Here is a 20,430-nt window from a genome sequence, read left to right on the forward strand (position 1 = left end):
TCCTGGGATGCTGCGGTTACTGGACATCGCTCTAACTTACTGGAGGTCCAGGAAGACCCTGCAAACCAGTGAAGCCTCGATGTCCCTTCTGCCCTCTCTCTCCATGATCCCCCAGATCACCTTTATCACCTCTTGGTCCTTGAGGTCCCTGAATTAAAAAAAAGATGAGTTTTGTTTTGTTCTGTATAGTTGGAGTTTTCACTGTGGTTCCTGGCTGGTATCAGCTCTAATCTTTATTTACAATAATCAGAAAAGCCAAAATCCATACTGTAGCATTCAAACTCTTTCATACATACATATTTCAACATAATAGTCCATACAACCATAAGATTTTCTGAGGTGGACACTCACCACTAATCCTCTCTTTCCAGCTGAGCCAGGTGGACCAACAGGTCCTCTTGAACCCTGTAAATCAAATAAAGGAGATGTCTTCATTCTGTCCACACATGCCTTTCCTGTCACTTCATGTTAGGCTAATTCACGTTCCAACAGAGCCTCAGGGCTTAAATCAGGAACATGTGTAAATCTGTTGTTAAGGTGTGTCTCTGCTGATGGACAGAAGACAAACTGTACTCTACTTACAGCTTCTCCTCTCCTGCCAACATCACCCGATGCACCAACAGGACCTGGGGTACCAGGAAGTCCTTGTGGTCCAACCAAGCCCTCTGGACCAGGATCTCCTCGATCTCCCTAGAAAATCAACACCTGTCAGTCACTTCAATTGTCAAAAACAACACACACTTCACATCTCACTTTGTTGAGTTCCTTACTCTTTGTCCAAGAACACCATCCTTTCCTGGGGGGCCATCAGAACCTGCAGGTCCCTGAGTAGCACACAAACCCACATTACAACAATAAAATTACCCGTGAGGTGTTGGTGGATCTACTGCCAATTTAAAAATTTGTACTTACATCAGGGCCAGGATCACCACGAGGTCCATTAGCACCAGGAGCACCAACTGGACCCGGGGGACCTTTATCTCCAGGTGTTCCTGTGGCTCCCTGCTTTCCTGGTGGACCCTAAGAAGAAGAAACAGTTAAGTACTTGCGTCCACCTGCCACAGATAAACTGCATTGTTAAATGATGAAGGCAGAAGCTCATGTGCAGCAGATTAAAAAGGCGAATCATACAGACCCCTGGTCCTGGAAGACCGGGCATCCCACGCTCTCCTCTCTGACCAGGAAGACCCACAATGCCTCTCTGTCCTGTAGTTCCGGCTGGGCCTGGTGGACCGTCAGGACCCTAGTGCCAAGATCAGCACACAGGCATTTACTGATAGAATCCACCTTGTAATGGCTTCAAGATTGAGACTAATGTTTCATAATTTTACACAACATCTCTGTTTGCCTGTAACTCAACCATGCTGGCCAACCCTGTAGTTATGATCAGGCACTTAAAAAGAGCTCTGTCATAAATAGCAAGGTCATTTAAATTTCAACTTTAATTAGAACTAGACATATTTTTCCTAAAATAGCTTATGTTTTTGATCAATTCAAATATAATATTGCAATATTCCACTTTAGAATTTTCATTTGTGGCATCAGGTTATGTCAAAATATCATAAGTACAGCATCAGGTTACCGTGGGTCCATCTTCTCCAGAGTCTCCTTTGTCTCCTGGGCTGCCAGGGGGTCCTGGTGGTCCTTTTTCACCTTGTCTTCCAGGGGATCCATGGTCTCCGCGGAGACCCGGAGGGCCCTCTTTTCCAGGAGGTCCCAGAGGTCCAGGTTCTCCCACTGGTCCCTGGCAGTCATATGATGTAAACCATGGGGTCATATCAAAGTATAAAGTTATACTTCCTATCTGTTCTTTCTTACACTTCCTCTGATAGAACTTTTCTTTGATGTTTTCTTCCTGCCTTGTATTTTTGCATGCCTTGTATCTCACTAGTAAGTCACTTTAGATAAGTGTCTGCCAAATGACTGAATGTAAATGCACTGTTTCTATGCCTCACGGTACCTACAGGAACAACTAAAACTGTTTCTCATGAAGTCAGCTGAGTAATGACAGTAAACATTTCAGATTCTCGGAATGGAAGAATTTTATCAGACAGTAATTTGAGGTTAGACTGTGGTGTCATCATTTTGATGACTTTCCTAAGTGTGTTCAGACAGAGAACCAAACTTACAGGTGGGCCGGGTGGTCCAACTCTTCCTGCAGATCCAGGGAATCCAGTGGGGCCCTGGTGGGAGCAGAAAAATAACCGAAGGTGTTCACACTCTGCTTTACAAATTTATAACAGAATGCAATTATTATTCTTAGAAACAAAGTCCTGAATGTTCAGTGCATATGATGCACTAGATAATCAGGAGTGACTCTCTTCTTGTGCTCCTTTTACCTTAAAACAACAAAGTAACTTACTGGTGCACCCTGTGTTCCTCTTCCACCTTTCAGTCCGGCAACACCACCTGGGCCCTACAAAACCAACACTCTATTTAAAAGCATGAAAATGCTTTATTATTTTTACAAGAAATAATAAAAAAAAACGGAACTTCCAAACTCGACCAAGTAAAATTACAGTTAAGACTAATGCCACAGATGAGAATGCCAAGTAGGGGGTTAGTACAAAACTGAATGACTACTCATGAACAAGTTACTCTGAAAAAACTACATTAAAAAATTTCTAAAGTTTTCAACTCACAGGAGGTCCGTGAGCACCAGCCAAGCCCTGAGGTCCTGGTGATCCAGCATCTCCTTTCTGGCCTGGCTCGCCAGGCTCTCCCTTGACTCCAGGTTGGCCATCAGGACCCTGCAAAGTGTAAAATGTTAAAATAAAATAAAATAGATCCACAGCTGCTACACCTGTCATAAGTTTTACATCAACTCAAAGAGAATCCTTAGTCAACCTAAGCTAAGCCAAGAAGAGGGTTTAACTACTTACTGGGGGTCCAGAAAATCCAACAGCACCTATTGGACCAGGGTCACCTCTTGCTCCCTGTGGAAATAGACACATTGCTGTTACAATCCACTGAGAAATACTTTACTTTAAATTCACAGTAGCATACATTTACTTGTCATGTCTACTCACAGGCATTCCTCTTGATCCTGGAGGACCATGTGGTCCTTTGGGTCCAGGTTCGCCCTATAAAGATTTGACAAATTTAGTGAAAAACCACTGATTTATCATTTATCGAACCTGTGCTTCTCAAAACATTCAGTAGTTTTTGTGTTTGCAAGCCAAAGTCTGTTTGTTCTTCAGTCTGGCTGTATGTGATACCATCACATACAGCCAAGACTACATAAAACTGAAGGATTAATGGCACAGTGGGCATCCTGGGAAGTGATTCTTTCCTAATAAAAACCTTCAATCTCTGTGATGTGAATTACAGCTTTTTAAAAAGTGTGTAAAAAAAATCAAAAACTCTACCTTCTCGCCACTGGGTCCAGCAGGTCCTAGAGGGCCAACAGGACCTGGGGCCCCCTGTGGACAGTAAAGACATTTGATTAGGAAAATCTGTTACCAGTTACGTCTTTGTTCATGGCTGAGCTAAGACCATCAGAGATACAGTATGTTAGCAGTCAGTCAAAGATGTTTTACTTACTCTGGCACCATCATTTCCAGGTGTACCTTCTGATCCTTTCTCACCAACTGCTCCCTATAAAAAAGAAAAAGGTGGAAGGCCTCTTTATTTATTGGTATTGGCAGAGTTCAGCTCTTATGTTGGAAAGTTCAAACTCTGACAACTCACACTGGTGGATCATAACTTACTCTGTCACCTTTAGGCCCAGGAGGACCAGAGATGCCCCTCTCTCCCGGCATTCCCTGAAGACCTGGAGGACCCGCATCACCAAGTGCACCAGTGGGACCAGGGCTACCCTTTAGAAACAAACACAGAGGTTAGTATGTTTGTTGGTCCTACTCTTAATAGTAATAACCCTTATTTAATTGCACTGTTTAGTACCTTTGGCCCATCTGGACCAGGTGCACCAGGGATTCCTTTGGGTCCCTGCAGACCAGTTGGACCCAGTTCTCCTCTCTCCCCAGGAATTCCACGCTCACCCTATAGACAAAATATGTTCAGTTTTAGGTTCCTCTATGTGGATTAGAACAACTGAAACAATGAATTGTGGGGTAATTCACATACCCTTGGTCCAATCTGACCCACAGCACCAAGCTCTCCAGGAATACCCTGCAAATCAACAGTGTTGATATTTAGAGAGTCCACAAACTAATCATTTTCACGCTCCAAAAGAGATATTATACATTATTTAAAGCATAACTGCATGTCAAAGCAGAATTACATTTTTTTGTCACACTTACTTGATCACCTGGTTTTCCAGATTCTCCAGGTGGGCCTTGATTTCCAGGCAGACCCTATGAACCCAAAAATTGGTTAAACATGGCCACCACATCCACAGTTTTATCACCATGTTTGGTTTTAGGATCTGCTTAACAACTTTCTCACATTTTACTACCAAAACAATCACATACCTGAAATCCATTTACACCTGGAGGTCCTTGCTCTCCTCTGTCTCCTGCAACACCCTTTGAGAGGGGACAATATTGTCTTAGTCATTTGTGATACCAATATTAAATACAGTTACTGTAGAAGAAACCAACACTTACTGGTGGACCAGGGGGACCAGCAGGACCAACTTCTCCATCTTTTCCCGGAGGACCCTGAAGACAAAGTGACTGTTAAAACCCTTTCCACTCACCTAAAAAAGACCAGCCTGTGTGATCTCCTAAATGTGTGTTTGGGTTTTAGGTAAAGTTACACTATGATCTCTGCGCTCCTTGTGCTAAATATACTGTAGTTGTGCTATAATTTATTGATCCATGAATAAAACGTATTAGCAAAAAGACTTATTCATAAATAATACTCACTCTTTGACCTGGTACTCCTGCAGATCCTTGTTCACCTGTCTTCCCTGGGTCACCCTGTGACAGTAAAATGCATTCAGACTTAGAGACAGGCTGACCACACTGACTGTGGATTTAACATTTGAGGTATTCTGCAGACTTACACTAAAGCCCTTGGGCCCTGGTACTCCCATGGTTCCTGCAGGCCCTCTGTTTCCAATGGACCCTGCAGGACCTGGACGACCATCTTCACCTGGTGCGCCCTTAATAAGAAGCAAACCACATGTGACTTCATCTCAAACCCAAATTCTAATTAAAGCACATGTTGAGCATCTGATTTTTAATTAACTACTATGACCTACCAGTGGTCCTGGCTTTCCCTCTGCCCCTTGAACTCCAGGGGTACCAGTAAGACCCTTCAGAAAAAGAGATCAAAAATAAAATGAAAAACTAAACACAGTAAATGTAATGTACAAATCAGCAGGTACTGAAGCAAAAAAAAAGTAAAATGCCAAGGTCTTCATTGTTACCCTTGCACCTGGTAGACCAGGTTCTCCTGTACGGCCCGGGTCTCCTAGAGAACCTTTGGGGCCTGGAGGGCCAGATATTCCTCGATCTCCTTGAGCACCCTTCAAAAATTATATAGATCATAGTTAATCTTCCGATTGAATCGTGAGTGTAAAACTAAATAATGATTACAATTACTGCTGTATACAGTATATATGTGCGTAGACCAATTTTTAGAAACAGTTCGTGTGAAATCAACTTTACCTTAGGTCCTGGCAGCCCATCAGCACCAGGAAATCCTCGGTTACCAGGAACTCCCTAACAAACACACCAATGAGTTAGATTCTACTCATGTTTGTACTTCTCACACAAAAGACAATCTGTAGCTGGATCATTAGAGTGAAGATCCCATCCCAAGTTTCTTGATTCTACAAAATCAATTTCGTAAAACAGGGAAAACTATCATCCATCCATTACCTACATAATCTTTATTTTGTATAGGGTCATTGTAGGGCCAGTTTTCAAACTTTTGGCAAATTTGAATCTCCAATTCACTAAACACTAAACACAGGACTGTGGCAGGAAACCAGAGCAAGAGGAGATTGTGCAGACCTCACACAGCTACCTGGTATTCAAAGTCAGGACCTTCTTGCTGTGATATTTATCATTATTCATAAATAAGTACATTTCCTGCACAATTTCACTTGCTAATTTACCTAAAGTTTATTTTGTTATTAGACTAAATTTGTTTCTGAGATGACCACTATTCCCAAGCAGCAGCTCTATGACAGTATGTTACACTAGGAGGCAGGGTGTTGACTCACTCTCTCACCAACTGGACCAGGAGGACCAACAGAGCCAGGATCGCCACGTGTTCCTCGCTTTCCTTCCTCACCTTGAGGTCCAATCACTCCCTGGGAGCCTGGAGGACCCTAGAAGGTTGATAAAACACAGTAGATGCTTGAAACCAAACAAGTCTAACTTCTTGCCTTCCTCTAACTAATTAAAACTACTTAGTTATTTCTGCAGATATTTCTGGAACTTACAGGTTCTCCTTTGGGTCCTGCCTCTCCTTTAAATCCTGGTACACCAACATCTCCCTATAACATAAACATGTTATTAAAAGATCCCAGTGTACAAAGAATGAAGATTATCTAAAATTAAAGCTAGTTTACCAGTTGTCCTTTAATGCCAGGTTGCCCGGTGCTTCCCTGAGGTCCTGGTGGGCCAGGAGGTCCAAGATGACCACCTGGACCTTGTGGACCAAGATTACCCTGTGAACAGTCACGCATGTTTTACGTTACAGTATCTCTGTGCAACTGTATAATAATGTTGTTTCCATCAGAAACAGTATACTTACCACTGGTCCTTTAGTACCGGGGCCTCCATCTGTACCCATAGGGCCCTATGAAGACAACATTCATGAGTTGGATGATCAGAGCGGTGCACTGAGCACTAAGTTGATCTGTTATTATTGTGATAAACCAGGCAAACATCACTATATATACACTATACATACGTGTCTTCATTAACATAACTGGGTTGAGCTGCGTATGATCTGTAAGCAGAAGTAAAACAAGAGATTTACCCTGAGGCCAACTGGTCCAGCTCTGCCTTGATGACCCGTCTCTCCTCTCTGTCCCTGTGGGCCCTCAGGACCTCGGACTCCAGTGGGACCAGGTTGTCCCTGTTAAAGACAACCACAAAGCACAGTGAATTTACAAAATGTGTCACTAATACAAAAGCTGAATGTATCCTCTGTATACATATAGTGGATCTCAAATCAAAGCAGATAACAGCAATAGAAATAGGGAACAAAACAGGGAAGAGTGAATAATTATTTTTTTGTAACGTCATAAAAAGGAGCCTTTAGCATAATTATTTGCTTAGGGAAGTGTTCTTGCTTCTTTATGTGCTGTACTGTACTTGCCTTCATTCCTGGGGTTCCTGGATATCCAGGTGGACCACTGAGACCCAAGGGACCCTGGTAAGAACCACAGTGACAAACAACCTTTAGTAATAATTATCTCTGGAACAATATGCAAATGTACTAGTAGTCCAGTGGTAGGGCTGCATATAGCTATGTGTTATGTGGTTTTGCAGAGTTTTGAAGCTTATAACTCAGTGACAGTCACATGTCAAAAACATTTGTTTGTTGACGTTTGTTTCTTAACTTTTAAAGTTAAATTCAGTAAATGGGCTAAAACAGATGAGGTGTGACCTGAACTTTTACATGTGTGCAGCTGTTAAAATTGCCATAATGCCATGTTGCTTACTGAAGAGTACCGCAAATCAACACTGTGAATGCTGACTTACCATCGGACCAGGTTTCCCAATGTTACCAGGTGAGCCGCGCTTTCCCTAAAAGACAAAAATATATTACTTACTTACTTATATTAATTATAAATCACAGCTTAGCACTGATGTTAAGCTCGGTCTCCGTTTCAGACATAGCTGACACCAAAGCTACACGTCAGTAACATAAAACTGGCCATAACATTTAGAATCAGTCATTAGAGAGAACAAATTTATATTATGATACTAAAAGTTGTATAGTGATGTCCTTACCGCTATTCCACCAGGTCCAGAGCGTCCTCTCTCCCCTGGCATCCCAGCAGGGCCCTGGTTTACACAAGCAGTGATAAATTACAGCTGCCCTCTATCCAGTACAAAGGTTTACATTTAGCAACTTCAGAGTTATTTACAGCACATTGGACACAGGCTTGTTTGATGTGAGACAAGAGCAGACGGGAAGATGAGAAAAGTCTGTGTACTGTACTCTGTACTCTATATACACTCCCAACCATAAAAAACTGCGTCATCTGTTTGCGCTACGACTCCCTGGAGCGTCTACTACCTCTATGAGAGAATTAGAAGGTTCAGATTTAAAAAGGTCAACTTACCATGGGTCCAGGTGCTCCCATTGGGCCAGGAGGCCCTGTAGCACCCTAGAAAAACAGAGAAAACCGCTGTGTTTTATTCCAATAAGATAGATGGAAATACTGGATGGCAACATGCTTAGCAGTCTTTTTAGAAAAGACAGTAGGTAATTCGGTTATATAGGTACAAGTAAGCCAAGTAGAAATTCCCCAAACAAATGTTTGTCACTTTTACCTTGGATCCAACAGCTCCAGTTTCACCTTTTTGGCCAAGTATTCCAGCATGACCCTGTTAATAGAAACAGAAAAAAAAAAACCCACTGCTTACATACGCTGCTGTCCTTCTACTGTAGCAGATACAGTACAGCTTTACTGTACCATATACTGCATGATTTCATAGAATGTATACTCACTCTGTGACCCTTCAGTCCAGGAGGTCCAGGTGTACCAGGAAATCCTCTAGCTCCCTAAAATATGTGGCACAGATTAGCACAGTCCCATATTGTAAATCTTCATTAAGACTCATTAACAAAAAAGAAAATGTGCAGTTGATTGATGGAGGCATAGAGGTGGAGAAGCTTACTGCTGATCCAGGGAAGCCAACTTCTCCAGTATTTCCTGCTTTGCCTGGTTCTCCCTGTGCAAGGACATTAACACATTCTAAATTAATCTAGATGCAAACAAATTAACTGAAAGTTAAAAAACAAATGCCACTACATTACATATCCTATTTCGTTTCACTAGTTTTTGTGGTACACAGGGAGTTTCAGACCATTCAGACCTTGAGTTTCAGACAAGGAGAAGATTAGTGAGCTGGAATATTGTTTGTTTTGAAAACCCATATCTAGACTGTCTTTCCGAGATCCTTAGAATCTTCCAAGTTTGTTAATGTCTATTGTTTATTATATTTTGTTTTGTTTCAAGATGTTTAGGACACTTTTGTTGGCTTCTTTTAGGGACTAAACTACTTAACATGATTCTGTCATCATGTCTCTAAGTCTTCAAGTTTGTCTTACTAAATGCACGAAAGGAAAGAAAATAAGAAAGAAAAAAACATTATCATTTAATTATCAAGCATGTGCAGGATCTAATTATAACTATTAAATCCATCCCTGCCTGTTCAGCTGTGGGGAATATTTTGATATTTTACACGTGACTGCTCTAGGCTGGATCCTCTCCTTGTACATTGCAGTTTATGAAGTAAGACAGTTCATGACAGTAAAGCAGACCAGAGCTGACTTACATCTTCACCTGGTTTGCCTGGAGGACCCTCAGGTCCCCTTTGGCCAGATGGACCCTGAAACAACCAGTCAGATTATAAATGTCCAATAATGTACCCATAATTTTAAATTGCTCATAATAGCATAATAATATATATTCAGGATTGTCTCTCTCTATATACATCACATATGCAGCAGACCACAAACACCAAAGTCATGTATTTTGATGCCAAACCACACTAAGGTTGTTGATGAATTGACTGTACATTCAGAATATATGGAGGAATGAAGTTTCACCATTTGTCCTGGATCACCAACTTCTCCAGGAGGTCCTTGTGTTCCAGCTTGACCCTTACAAAAGAGAGGGAAACAACTAAGCAGTGCTGTCGGTGTTTATTACACAGTGCCTGCCTACAATACATTTATTGAAGAGGTTTTGGACTTACGGGTGAACCATTTGGTCCAGGTGGTCCTCTTGGTCCAGCCTCTCCCTAAAACACACATGTTATAAAATTAGAGCATACAAACAATTCAACCTAGCCAAACCTTTCCAATGGAGACATTTTATGAAGCCCAAGCACAGACCATAGTATTTGATTTATAGGCAGATGTGCTGTTATGTTGCTGAAGCTTGAATAACATGCAAACAAAGACTGAGAAAATAGGCATAATTAATGTAACTTAACTGTGCATCATAACAGCAACATATTTCCATGTCAGAGTAGTTTATTAAAAAATGAAATCACTGTTGTGAGTCTAAAGAAGGGCTTGCTGTCAGACGTCTGCCAGCGTGGTGTGGCTAATTCATGTGTAGAATGTGTTTTCTAACTAAAACAGAGTACATTTATTTTAATCTGGTCCAATTTCAAACTTGTCAGAAGCGTAAACATGATTCAGTGACATCCCTTCACGGGCTTTGTTATAAATTTGAAATACATTTTCCTCCAAACCTATTGCATAACAACATTTGAAGACAATGTTACTGGAACATTCACACATCTTAAATTTCAAACAAGCTTTTTTGAATCCGCTTCTGAAAGAACAACGTTTGATCCATTCCTTGTTCTTAAACTGATTACTCTGTTAAAGGTTATGGTGGCGCTGGAGCAGACCCCAGCCGTCATTGGGCCACTAGCAGGATACACCCTTGACAGGTCACCTATCTACCTTCGCACCAACACAGAGAGACACACAGGCAATTTAGAGTCACCAATTAAGCTGACTGCCTGTTTTTGGACTACGGAAGGAAAGCAGAAGTCCCAGGGAAAAGCAAATCAAGCTTTGGGTGCTGGTCCAAAAGACAGAAAAGCTTCCATCAGCTAAGCTGGACTCAGGGGACATTCAAGATTTACGTTGGCAGTACTAACCACTCTGCCACCATGCACACAAATCACAATACTGCAGCATATTTACATTTAAACTGTGACTTCAAAATGTTCTTCCCATTGTCCCCATTTGTAATGCAATATGTTACCCTTTAAATATAAATCACAAATGATATCAAACTTCTCTGCTCCTCTCCACATGACCTTGTGTGGAACAGTTTTGCATTTCTGATGAAGTCATTTGGAGGAGGACTGAAGGAGTGGGTTGGACGGGACAACAGTTTAGTATGAATAAACAGATGACATCATTTGTAGTAAAAAACACATCCAGATGCCATTTAAATCTTAATTTTGGTCATTTTACACACTGTGATTCAGCATGTGCGACATCGAGGGCGAATTATCAGTTTGGACAATATTTAGAGAATAATTAAATACTGTATGTCTCCCAGTGGAGAGGTGTGTCTGGCTGTTTTTAATTGGTTTTGGACAAAAACGAAAGGACTACATCACAGACAAAACAGCCCAATCCAGGCTGATGGCTGACAACAATAAAATTAGAAAATGGCCAAAATGATCTATTAATGCATAATTAGTTAGGTGTTTATTCACCATGCTCCACACTATCTCTTCTGTCAAACATGTTTTCTTAAAACGGCGTTTCAAAGGAATCTGTAACCAGATTAGGTTTTCTTGTGACATCATGAGGATACCAAACATGTCAAATACAATAGATATACTAGATGTTTTTCTTTTCTGCTATCAGATATTCCTGTCTCCAGGCATTCTGACTAAAGCTTTATTAAAATTTTTATGTTTTTGTTTAGGCATTCACAGCACTTAGTTGTCGTCTGGCATTGGAAACAAAAAGAGCAATAATAATAATAACAATAATAGTGTCTTTTGAACCAACGTGTTTACTCTTAAAGAAAACCTCAATCTTATCTAACCTAAACTAAAGCAACATACATAAAGCTAACCACAGACAGGGCTCTGGAATCAAACTTGGCATTGGGTTTTGACATTTTTGCATATTTTACAGCCACTATTCACCCCAACCACCCTTGTAGTATTTTGCTTCTGGAAATAAATTGAATGTGTTAGTCATCCAAACATACATTGCACTGAGACATAATTCATCCAAAAATGATGTTGTAGTTGTAGTGTCTGAAGTCCGACAATGTCATCAGACTATTGGGGGCCAATAATTGGAGTTCATAACTGCCAGTTTATTACTATTCTCTGCTAAAGCTACAAACAGAAAAATACTTTTTTTTCCAATGCATAACCAAAAAGCTTTAGTCAGCTTTAGTCAGGCTAGTTCAAATTCTTCTGAAATCCTCTTACCCTTGAGCCAGTTAACATGCCTTGGGGTCCATTTTTCCCATCCACCCCAGCAATCTGGGATCCCAGACCCTGCAGGTAAAGGAGACACCTTTGAAATTAGGGTTAGGGTTGGGGGGTTGCAATAGGCATGTGCAAATGACATGGATGACTGAGGCCAAATGGAAGTTTATATACAAATTAAAAGAAAAAGTGAAAATTGATCAACGCAAGTGCATGCAGTGGGTGGAAGTGTGAGATTACATTTTTCAAGGTAACAGTTTGTTATTGTTCCTGTTAGGAATGATTGAATCTAATTAACTGTCTGCATTTTGTCACAAAGATAGAGAACTCTAAAGTCTTGGTAAAGAGTGTTTATTTTTTTTTTTTTTTCAGTTCTACTACTTATCATGTATGTGATGTCATATGGATGGCTCTGTAAAGAATTGCAATACTTTTTAAAGTTTTTTTTGCTGGTTCCATTTCGAAAGCGTGTGAGCAATACATTTTCCCTGACATGATTTGCCTTTGTGTTTGCTCCTCCTGTGCATGCTAAAACTTGCATTTACAGAGGGTGTTGAAATGTGTTTTTGCAGCGTGTGACAGCACTTGCTGCTTGACTCACTCCTGGGTGGGCAGGATGTCCCGGAGGTCCTGGTTCACCAGGTTGACCTGGCACACCAGGCTCTCCATCGTAACCCGGTTGGCCTCGCAGTCCCTAGAAAGCAGAGAGAGAAACGTATTCAGTTAATGAGTAGAAATCATTTATGTTCAGTCTGACATTGATGTATTGGTTTGAGGCTATGAAAACACCTCTGTGCATTTTTATTGTAATTTTTTTGTAAAATAAAATACAGATGGAGCAGTTAGTCAGATATCATGGTCGATATGAGCAGTAGAGCCTGTTACTCCAGTTTGATACAAATGATGCAGCTTAATTTGTGTTTGTTTAGGAACTACAAGCCATAAAGTGGGTGGGAAAGAAGTGGTTATGTACTAATAAATCACCTTCAAAGTGCTGTCCTTAACTGGATGGCAACTCCACCAAAACAGGCACATTCATTCATCAACCTGCTACATTTTAGCTTAGTAAGCTCATTACCCATCAGCTTTCTACATGACATTATGATGGTTAGTGTCTTGCCTTTGAAGTGAAAACATGTCTTTTTTTTGCAAGTATTTTTTTTGGCCAGTTTGACAGAGTAGAAGAGGGACAAAGTCATTCTTATATGCTCTCTATTCAAAGAGCTCAAAGTCATGGGAAATGCTAATGTATGCTAAGAATATGCAGGAGGCTTCAAATTGATTCTTTTGAAGGAACAAGTTCACGATTACACAAAAACTGGGGTAATTAAATATCTAATTCTATAACATGTTGCTTCAGATTACTGTTAACTAGTAGGTACTTTTATAGTAATCATGTTGTAGACTGATATATAATCCTCTAAAACTGCCAAAATAAAAATGTAAATGTATAATTTCTTATGAGCTAGAAAGGTGAGGTCATGATTTGGAGATGACCTTGCTGTGCTGTGGCAATGTGAAGTGGAGATTTAATTTAACTGTGGATGTGACATACAGGCCTTCCTTTGTTTCCATATGGTCCTCTTGCTCCCGGGGAGCCAGGTGGTCCCTGTTGTAATAAACAAAAAAGACCCAATGAAAATCGGAGTGATGATATTATTATTAGATCACAACATGTTGTGTTTCGTAAGTTCATAATCTCAAAGTTGCTCAGATGATTGGACGATTCTTCCGTGATGCAGACGTCCTGCTCAGGTTCAGTTATGCTTGAGGTAACTGTCCTCTTATGCCATCTAGTGTCAATTCATGTAGCTGAACATTACACACACGCACGCACGCACACACGCACACACAGACAGACAAAGACAACAAAGACTCTCACCATGGGTCCAGGGCGGCCTCTAATACCAGTCACCTGCAGGGAAATAATAAGAGCACAATTGTAGGCTGTATTTTGATTTAAAAAAAGGCTTATTTAAAAGATTTATATTTGGCAAACACTCACAAGTGGGACATCCCCGGGTTCACCCTTCTGACCCTAAATAAACGGGGAAAAAAAGCCTTTCAAATCTGTGCTGCCTGCTGTTGACAGTAGCATCAAAAAACGACAAATGTGAAACTCTGCGACCTACCTTATAGATTCTACCTCCATCTATATAAGAAGCACAGAAGATCACGTTAGGTCTTAATTCTGCTATATCTGCACATGGAACAAATCTAAAGTGACTTTCATGGCCATAATATAATTATTATCTTTTCATCGAAGACATTTCCTCATTTCTGTTATGGGACATGTCCATTTGTTCTTATTCAAGGCTTTAAATATATGTAAAAATGATTTTAAACATGGATATGTAAAGCTTTTGTAATTGTCCACCGGATGAACGCAAATAAAATCAGAAAGCAATGATTTAAAAATCTCATCAACACATATTTTATTCACAATAGAATATAAACAAAGTATCAGATGTTGAGACTGAGACATTTTATCATTTCATGGAAAATATTAGCTCATTTTGAAATTGATGGCAGCAACACATCTCAAAAAAGTTGGATGTTTGGGTGATGTTTACCATTGTGTAGCATCCCCCTCTTCTTTTAACAACTATTTGCTGGAGTTTTAGGAGAGGAATGTTGTCCCATTCTTGTCTGATGCAGGATTCTAGCTGCTTAACAGTCCTGGGCCTTTGTTATCAGACTTTTTGTTTTATGATGCACCAAATGTTTTCTATTGGTGAAAGGTCTGGACTGCAGACAGGCCAGTTAAGCACCCAGACTCTTCTCCTGTGAAGCCGTGCTGTTCTGATGGATGCAGTATGTGGTTTAGCATTGTCTAGCTGAAATATGGAAGGACTTCCCTGAAATAGACGTTGTATGGATGGGAGCATGTGTTGTTCTAAAACCTCTATGTACTTTTCAGCATTGATGGAGCCTTTCCAGATGTGTACTAATGCCCCCCCCAAACCATTAGAGATGCAGGCTTCCAAACTGTTCGCTGATAACAACCTAGATGTTCCGTCTCCTCTTTAGTTCTCAGGACATGGTGTCCATGGTTTCCACAAACAATTTTGATTCATCTGACCACAGAATAGTTTTCCATTTTGCCTCAGACCATTTTAAATGAGTTTCGGCCCAGCTTCTTTGGATGATACAGCTTTAACTTACATTTGTGGATTGTACAGTGAACTGTGTTCACAGACAGTGATTTCTGGAAGTGTCTCTGAGCCCATGTCCAGTAGATAATCCTGCCTGTTTTTAATGCAGTGCTGAAGATCACATGCATCCAGTTTTGAGTCTTGGCCTTGTCCCTTGTCCACAGAGATTCCTCCTGATTCTCTGAATCTTTTGGTGATTTTATATACTGTAAATGGCTGGATGTTCAAAGTCTTTGCAATTGCAAAGAACTTCTTCCACAAGATTGGAGTCGCAGCTTGGTGACCCTCTGCCCATCTTTACATTCATGAGCCTTTTGTTGCCCCCGTTCCAACTTTTTTGACATGTGTTGCTGCCATCAATTTCAAAATGAGCTAATATTTTCCATGAAACGGTAAAATGTCTCAGTTTCAACATCTAATATGTTGTTTATGTTGTATTATGAATAAAATATAAATTGATGAGATTGGCATTTAGACATCGTCCTAACTTCTTTGGAATTGGGGTTGTACAACGTAACTTTAATTAAGAGTATAAGCATCTATTTCACTTCTACATCTGACCAATGAGTGCGGATTGCAACTGCTCACTTACAGTCTGTGCCTGTATTGGTGGTGTGGGATGAATCAGTCTGACAAACGGGGCAGCACTCGCCATCAGGTATGACCACATTCTCACAGTTAGTCACTTCATCGCACTGGATTTCATCACAGAGGACCTGACCGTTGTCACACACACAGATCCGACATGGTTCTGGCTTCCAGATGTCCCTGTTTGTGTACACCTGGCCATCTGCTGTGCAGCTCAGGTCATCTCCTGCATGACACAGAGGAGGAAAAGTCCCTTTATCAGCAAAAGCAACAAGTAGAGTCTCTTTTATCTATTCATTTTTTACTTTTGATGACAAAAGCTTTACAGGGACACAAAATGGTTAATACCAATAAATCTATTAAAAACGCAAACAGGAAGTAAACCTTATTATTTTTTAAAGTCACAGCCACTGAAACTTGTCCCAAGCTGCACTTTAAGAAAGGTGGCTGACACCTTCACCCTAATACATTTGGAAAAACCTCAACATGAGCTCAGAAAACTGTTAAATGGTGTCACACACACTCACTCTGCATCATTATGCCTCCTGGAACTAAGCAATTTATTCCTCCTTGGAGCAGGGAATCAGTTTAAAAATTAATATATAACCCACAGTATTTTCTAGCTGTGTGCTACATTTTAAATGTTAGACCATAACCTTAGGTTTATGTTAAGTGCTGCTTTTAAATATAGAAATTGGATAAAATGCTGTGTAACGTTCATATTCTATTCTAGTCATTTTGTGCACTTTATGCGTCTTTCCACCACACGTTTCCACCACATTCTTCACAAACCGTCCAGAGCAACCAGGTTTGGATAAAATGACCCTCGCTGTAAAACACATGAGATCATTTCCTCCAGGACAGTGTCTCGAAGTCTTGAGTCATCATTTCAGTAGAGAAAACCTGGAGCCTCACACAGGGTCTTCCAGATGTCTCGCTAACACATTTGGCTTGAAAGTTGACTTTAAGGTGTGCTTCACAAATAATCTGATTCAGGGCACCTTGCACTTGCAGCAGATTGCCAGCAGCTACAAAAATATTTACAATCCAAGCCTAAAAATATTTAAAAAATCTCATAGTTGGTCTTTTATTTTCTTTCCAGCATATATAGTTATGAAATCAGAGAAGTGAATGTAAAGGGAAGCTGCCATTCTTTTGCAGGATGTGTCTTTCAGAGGTCCCTCGTGATGGATTCTGTAATCTCAACCTACTTCTTTCTGCAGAGATGAGCCTCTGAGGCCTTTACCTGTTCCTGATATAAACAGCAGGTGGCAGCTCTGAGCTTTAGACTGCAGGTAAAGTCAGGTTAGCCAGCTACAAGAAAGGTGCAGAGAGGATCCTCACCTGCTGAATACAGTTGATGTTATTGTATATTAACCTAAGACCACCTACATTAAAACTTAAAATAATTGACTTTATTCTATCTCATTCTATGTTAAAAGACCAGCAAAAAAGTGTTAAAACTTTAATTCAGCTGATACTGAGATCTTGTGACAGGGCTTGGTTCCAGATTTATATTATGTTGTATATGCCTGGGACAAAGTGGCAAGTGGAGTATAATATAAAAGGAGGTTACTGCAGGGCATTTCTGAGGGTTCTGTAAAGCTTAACACACTAGGACCATGGAATTAATATTACCACCCAACATGGAATTTGTCACGACAGAATCGTTTAAGGGTTAAAAAACAACAACAACAAAAAAAAAGCCTGCTAATATATTACAAATAAACCCACAACACAACAAAAAATATTAGCATTTTCTTATTAAAACACATCAAGAGCATATGGAAAACATAATTTGTATATATCTTAGCTAATTAAACCATTTTCAACTTAAGGCCAGAAGACATCAGAACTATTAATTTTAATACTATTCATAGGTCCAATGGGCAGTGATGCAGTGAAGGTGACTCTTGGTGTAAGATCAAACACAGTTAATGTATACTGCAGACTGGAGACAGATGGAGGATGTGAGCGATACATTATATTTAAACTTGCCATGACACAACATCATCAGAACTTCTAAAATTCCTCTAATTAAAGAAAAGCTAAGGCCTGGATTCGATACAGCTGCACCGTGTAATCAGAAACTCTTACAGTAAGCTCATTATATTTGATCTCAAAAGTGTGGGTAGCTGTGGTTTGGGTACTTACTCAAGCTTGTTTGACTCTCATTAACATGCATATGAAGTCACACACACACACACACACACCTGTACATGACCCCTTGATGTAAAACAGCCTGCCTTAAACACTCTTCACTGATGCAGCTGCGTTGGCTGAGGACTACAGCTTTTATCTTTGTATATATAAGAAGATCAACACTACGACTGGCAAATACAACCCTGAGCTACATTTTCTCAGTCATGCTTGTCTGGTCAACCGCAAAGTATTTGACGGCACTAAAAACACCAAATAGTTCTGCAACAGAATTTCCAGCCTTTAACAGCCAGTAACATCACACAGTCAGTGACCACGTTTTTGGCATTTCAAAATAAAATCAAATAAAAAGAAAGAAAAGAAAAGACACACAAGAATGTAACTGTGTAACTGTCTTCTTTTTTGAGGACATGAATCTTATTTTTTCATATCATTTTTTGCTCTAATGGTCTGGAATTCTTTTTCACAAGAGCAAGTTTTTATTTTCTCTGGAAATGCTCGAAGTACTTATGACTGTCAGGGATTGAATTCTTGTCTTTTATTAACCTCAGACTAATTGTGGTTCGTTGTAAGTTCATTCAGGTGAGTGTTATGACTTCAATAAATTATGTGTGATTTCAATCCAAAGCTCAGACTTAAAAACGTGACGGATGTCTGAGAGAGAGAGACATAGCAAATTTTTCCTGTTGGGTTTTCAGACATTTCAAACACTGTATGTTTGAAGTTTACTGGAAGAGAAGTGTGGTTTTCAGAGAAGCCTTTAAAAAAAACCCACAAGCCTTGAGAAATACGGGTAGGACGTTCACTTTTTCCCCTCCTCTCAGCTAATTCATCGCAGTTTCCACACTTTTCCACAGACACTGTAAAAGCACAGTTTCACCGTGACAATGGTGTAAAAACACGCTCCTATCTGTCGGTGAGCGCTTGATCTAGATTTTCCACTAGTCAGCTAAGTGGGCAGACAGTTTCCTCTCTTGGTCTAGAACATGGAGTCTGGAGCTCTTCTACATGACTCATGTGTCTGATCTATCATCTATCATTCTGTGCAGTTTCACAGACATCGGCCAGATAAGAAAGAACATCCTCTCTGAAGCACACACTAAGAACTCAACCACGAGGAAACTCTGCTGTTGCCTTGCCACAAATGTGATGTAGTTGGCAGATGTGAGGAGGCAACAAAAAAAAAAAAGATAGTTTATGGATTTTCCTGAGCTAATATGGAAATACTCATAGGGAACTGTGTTTGGGGAGAATTTACTGCAGCCAGACATCGAGGGGTTAGAAAATGACCTTATGGAAACAATGAGTCAGTTTAATCTTTCATTTCCTTTAGGGGAAAGAAAAGTGCACGTCCAAAACTGAACTGGTCTTAGTTAGTGTCCATTAGTTTCGTGGAACCAAGTGAAGATTGTTCTGAACAACATTCCAAGGAGAGTAACTTGACGTGTTTAAAACGTGAAGAGGACAGCCGGAGTCCATGTCCAGATGCAGATGAGTTACAGCTGCTGAGGGGTGGCTCAGCAGCAGCTGTGCTCTCCTGCTCCAAAACCCTCGGTGTCATGGCCGGATGTAAATCTTCCCTGTGTAAAAGACCTTTAGCTCAGTGTGTGTTTGGTCCACTGGCAAAAGTGTCCATAAAAGCAACCTTTTCACAAACACTAGTCAAGGCCCTTAGCATATTAGCCAAAAGCTGGGCTGGAATGGGTCAAAAATAAGGACATTTTGTGTTTTGCAGTGAATCAACACACAGAGATTATCTCTCAGTCTATCTGCCTTTCGCCACTGCTACAACAATTCTAATATGTACAAAAAAAAAAAAAGCTTCTCGTCTGTTTAATATTCTGAAGCAGGAAGGATTTGCTGTATGATGATGACAGGGCTTGAAACGTGAAAGGACGCTCTAGTTTGAACATGCTCCTCACTTTGGCTTCCATAAACAAAACTCGGTATCTCCAGGGAGGGGTAGAAAGCTCAGGCCAGGAAAAGTTGAAATGAATAAGTAGCTTGCTGATTACATGTCTAGGCTTTTCCATCAACAGGCCCCCGTCTCCAGTGGGTCTTCCTTTAAAGAGGCAGCCACAGTTATGAGCTGTTCCCATCCCATGTTCGGCCCTGGGAGGACTGTGGGCCTGCTAAATAACCCCCCCCCCCCCCCCCCCCCCCCTCCCACCCTCCTTCTGTTCCTTCGCTCTTCTGCTGACTAACAATTTCTGTTGCCTTGGATTGAATTTGTCTCATTTCAGACTGTCCGGACTTTGCATTTTGATCCTGTTTAAATTAGCAGGTGTGAAAGGTGACCTGGACCACAGTCTAGACCAAAGAACCAGCATTTGGTCCAGCCAAAAGAGGTGGTCTAGGTCCACATCAAACTGACATTGTTTGATTTGTTTGGATGGTCTGAACCTTCAGACCTCAGACAGAATCCAAGTCCAGCTGGGGACCTT

The 20,430-nt window shown here is 40.6% G+C and overlaps 1 protein-coding gene across 2 annotated transcripts in view; it reads right to left on the bottom strand.

The window, feature by feature from the left end:
- The window catches only part of col5a2a (collagen, type V, alpha 2a), a 36,678-nt gene that overhangs the window by 3,835 nt on the left and 12,413 nt on the right, over window positions 1-20,430 (bottom strand). Inside the window, exons 2-48 of one of the 2 annotated variants that reach the window (XM_067514781.1) lie at window positions 15,831-16,052; window positions 14,216-14,283; window positions 14,089-14,121; window positions 13,966-13,998; window positions 13,639-13,692; window positions 12,685-12,777; window positions 12,084-12,152; window positions 9,858-9,902; window positions 9,709-9,762; window positions 9,435-9,488; window positions 8,775-8,828; window positions 8,605-8,658; window positions 8,427-8,480; window positions 8,216-8,260; window positions 7,881-7,934; window positions 7,629-7,673; window positions 7,243-7,296; window positions 6,901-6,999; window positions 6,673-6,717; window positions 6,488-6,586; window positions 6,359-6,412; window positions 6,137-6,244; window positions 5,577-5,630; window positions 5,336-5,434; window positions 5,168-5,221; window positions 4,970-5,068; window positions 4,830-4,883; window positions 4,569-4,622; window positions 4,434-4,487; window positions 4,263-4,316; window positions 4,087-4,131; window positions 3,904-4,002; window positions 3,711-3,818; window positions 3,544-3,597; window positions 3,369-3,422; window positions 3,030-3,083; window positions 2,883-2,936; window positions 2,643-2,750; window positions 2,363-2,416; window positions 2,130-2,183; window positions 1,583-1,744; window positions 1,136-1,243; window positions 913-1,020; window positions 771-824; window positions 583-690; window positions 352-405; window positions 41-148 (exon numbers count right to left, since the gene is read on the bottom strand). In XM_067514781.1, the coding sequence (XP_067370882.1) occupies window positions 41-148; window positions 352-405; window positions 583-690; window positions 771-824; window positions 913-1,020; window positions 1,136-1,243; window positions 1,583-1,744; window positions 2,130-2,183; window positions 2,363-2,416; window positions 2,643-2,750; window positions 2,883-2,936; window positions 3,030-3,083; window positions 3,369-3,422; window positions 3,544-3,597; window positions 3,711-3,818; window positions 3,904-4,002; window positions 4,087-4,131; window positions 4,263-4,316; window positions 4,434-4,487; window positions 4,569-4,622; window positions 4,830-4,883; window positions 4,970-5,068; window positions 5,168-5,221; window positions 5,336-5,434; window positions 5,577-5,630; window positions 6,137-6,244; window positions 6,359-6,412; window positions 6,488-6,586; window positions 6,673-6,717; window positions 6,901-6,999; window positions 7,243-7,296; window positions 7,629-7,673; window positions 7,881-7,934; window positions 8,216-8,260; window positions 8,427-8,480; window positions 8,605-8,658; window positions 8,775-8,828; window positions 9,435-9,488; window positions 9,709-9,762; window positions 9,858-9,902; window positions 12,084-12,152; window positions 12,685-12,777; window positions 13,639-13,692; window positions 13,966-13,998; window positions 14,089-14,121; window positions 14,216-14,283; window positions 15,831-16,052 (3,398 nt within the window). The remainder of the gene's footprint in view (window positions 1-40; window positions 149-351; window positions 406-582; window positions 691-770; window positions 825-912; window positions 1,021-1,135; window positions 1,244-1,582; window positions 1,745-2,129; window positions 2,184-2,362; window positions 2,417-2,642; window positions 2,751-2,882; window positions 2,937-3,029; window positions 3,084-3,368; window positions 3,423-3,543; window positions 3,598-3,710; window positions 3,819-3,903; window positions 4,003-4,086; window positions 4,132-4,262; window positions 4,317-4,433; window positions 4,488-4,568; window positions 4,623-4,829; window positions 4,884-4,969; window positions 5,069-5,167; window positions 5,222-5,335; window positions 5,435-5,576; window positions 5,631-6,136; window positions 6,245-6,358; window positions 6,413-6,487; window positions 6,587-6,672; window positions 6,718-6,900; window positions 7,000-7,242; window positions 7,297-7,628; window positions 7,674-7,880; window positions 7,935-8,215; window positions 8,261-8,426; window positions 8,481-8,604; window positions 8,659-8,774; window positions 8,829-9,434; window positions 9,489-9,708; window positions 9,763-9,857; window positions 9,903-12,083; window positions 12,153-12,684; window positions 12,778-13,638; window positions 13,693-13,965; window positions 13,999-14,088; window positions 14,122-14,215; window positions 14,284-15,830; window positions 16,053-20,430) is intronic. The other variant, XM_067514782.1, reaches the window with a different exon arrangement.

Source organism: Channa argus, chromosome 9 (assembly GCF_033026475.1).
Source record: "Channa argus isolate prfri chromosome 9, Channa argus male v1.0, whole genome shotgun sequence".
In the NCBI taxonomy this organism is placed as follows: Eukaryota; Metazoa; Chordata; class Actinopteri; order Anabantiformes; family Channidae; genus Channa; species Channa argus.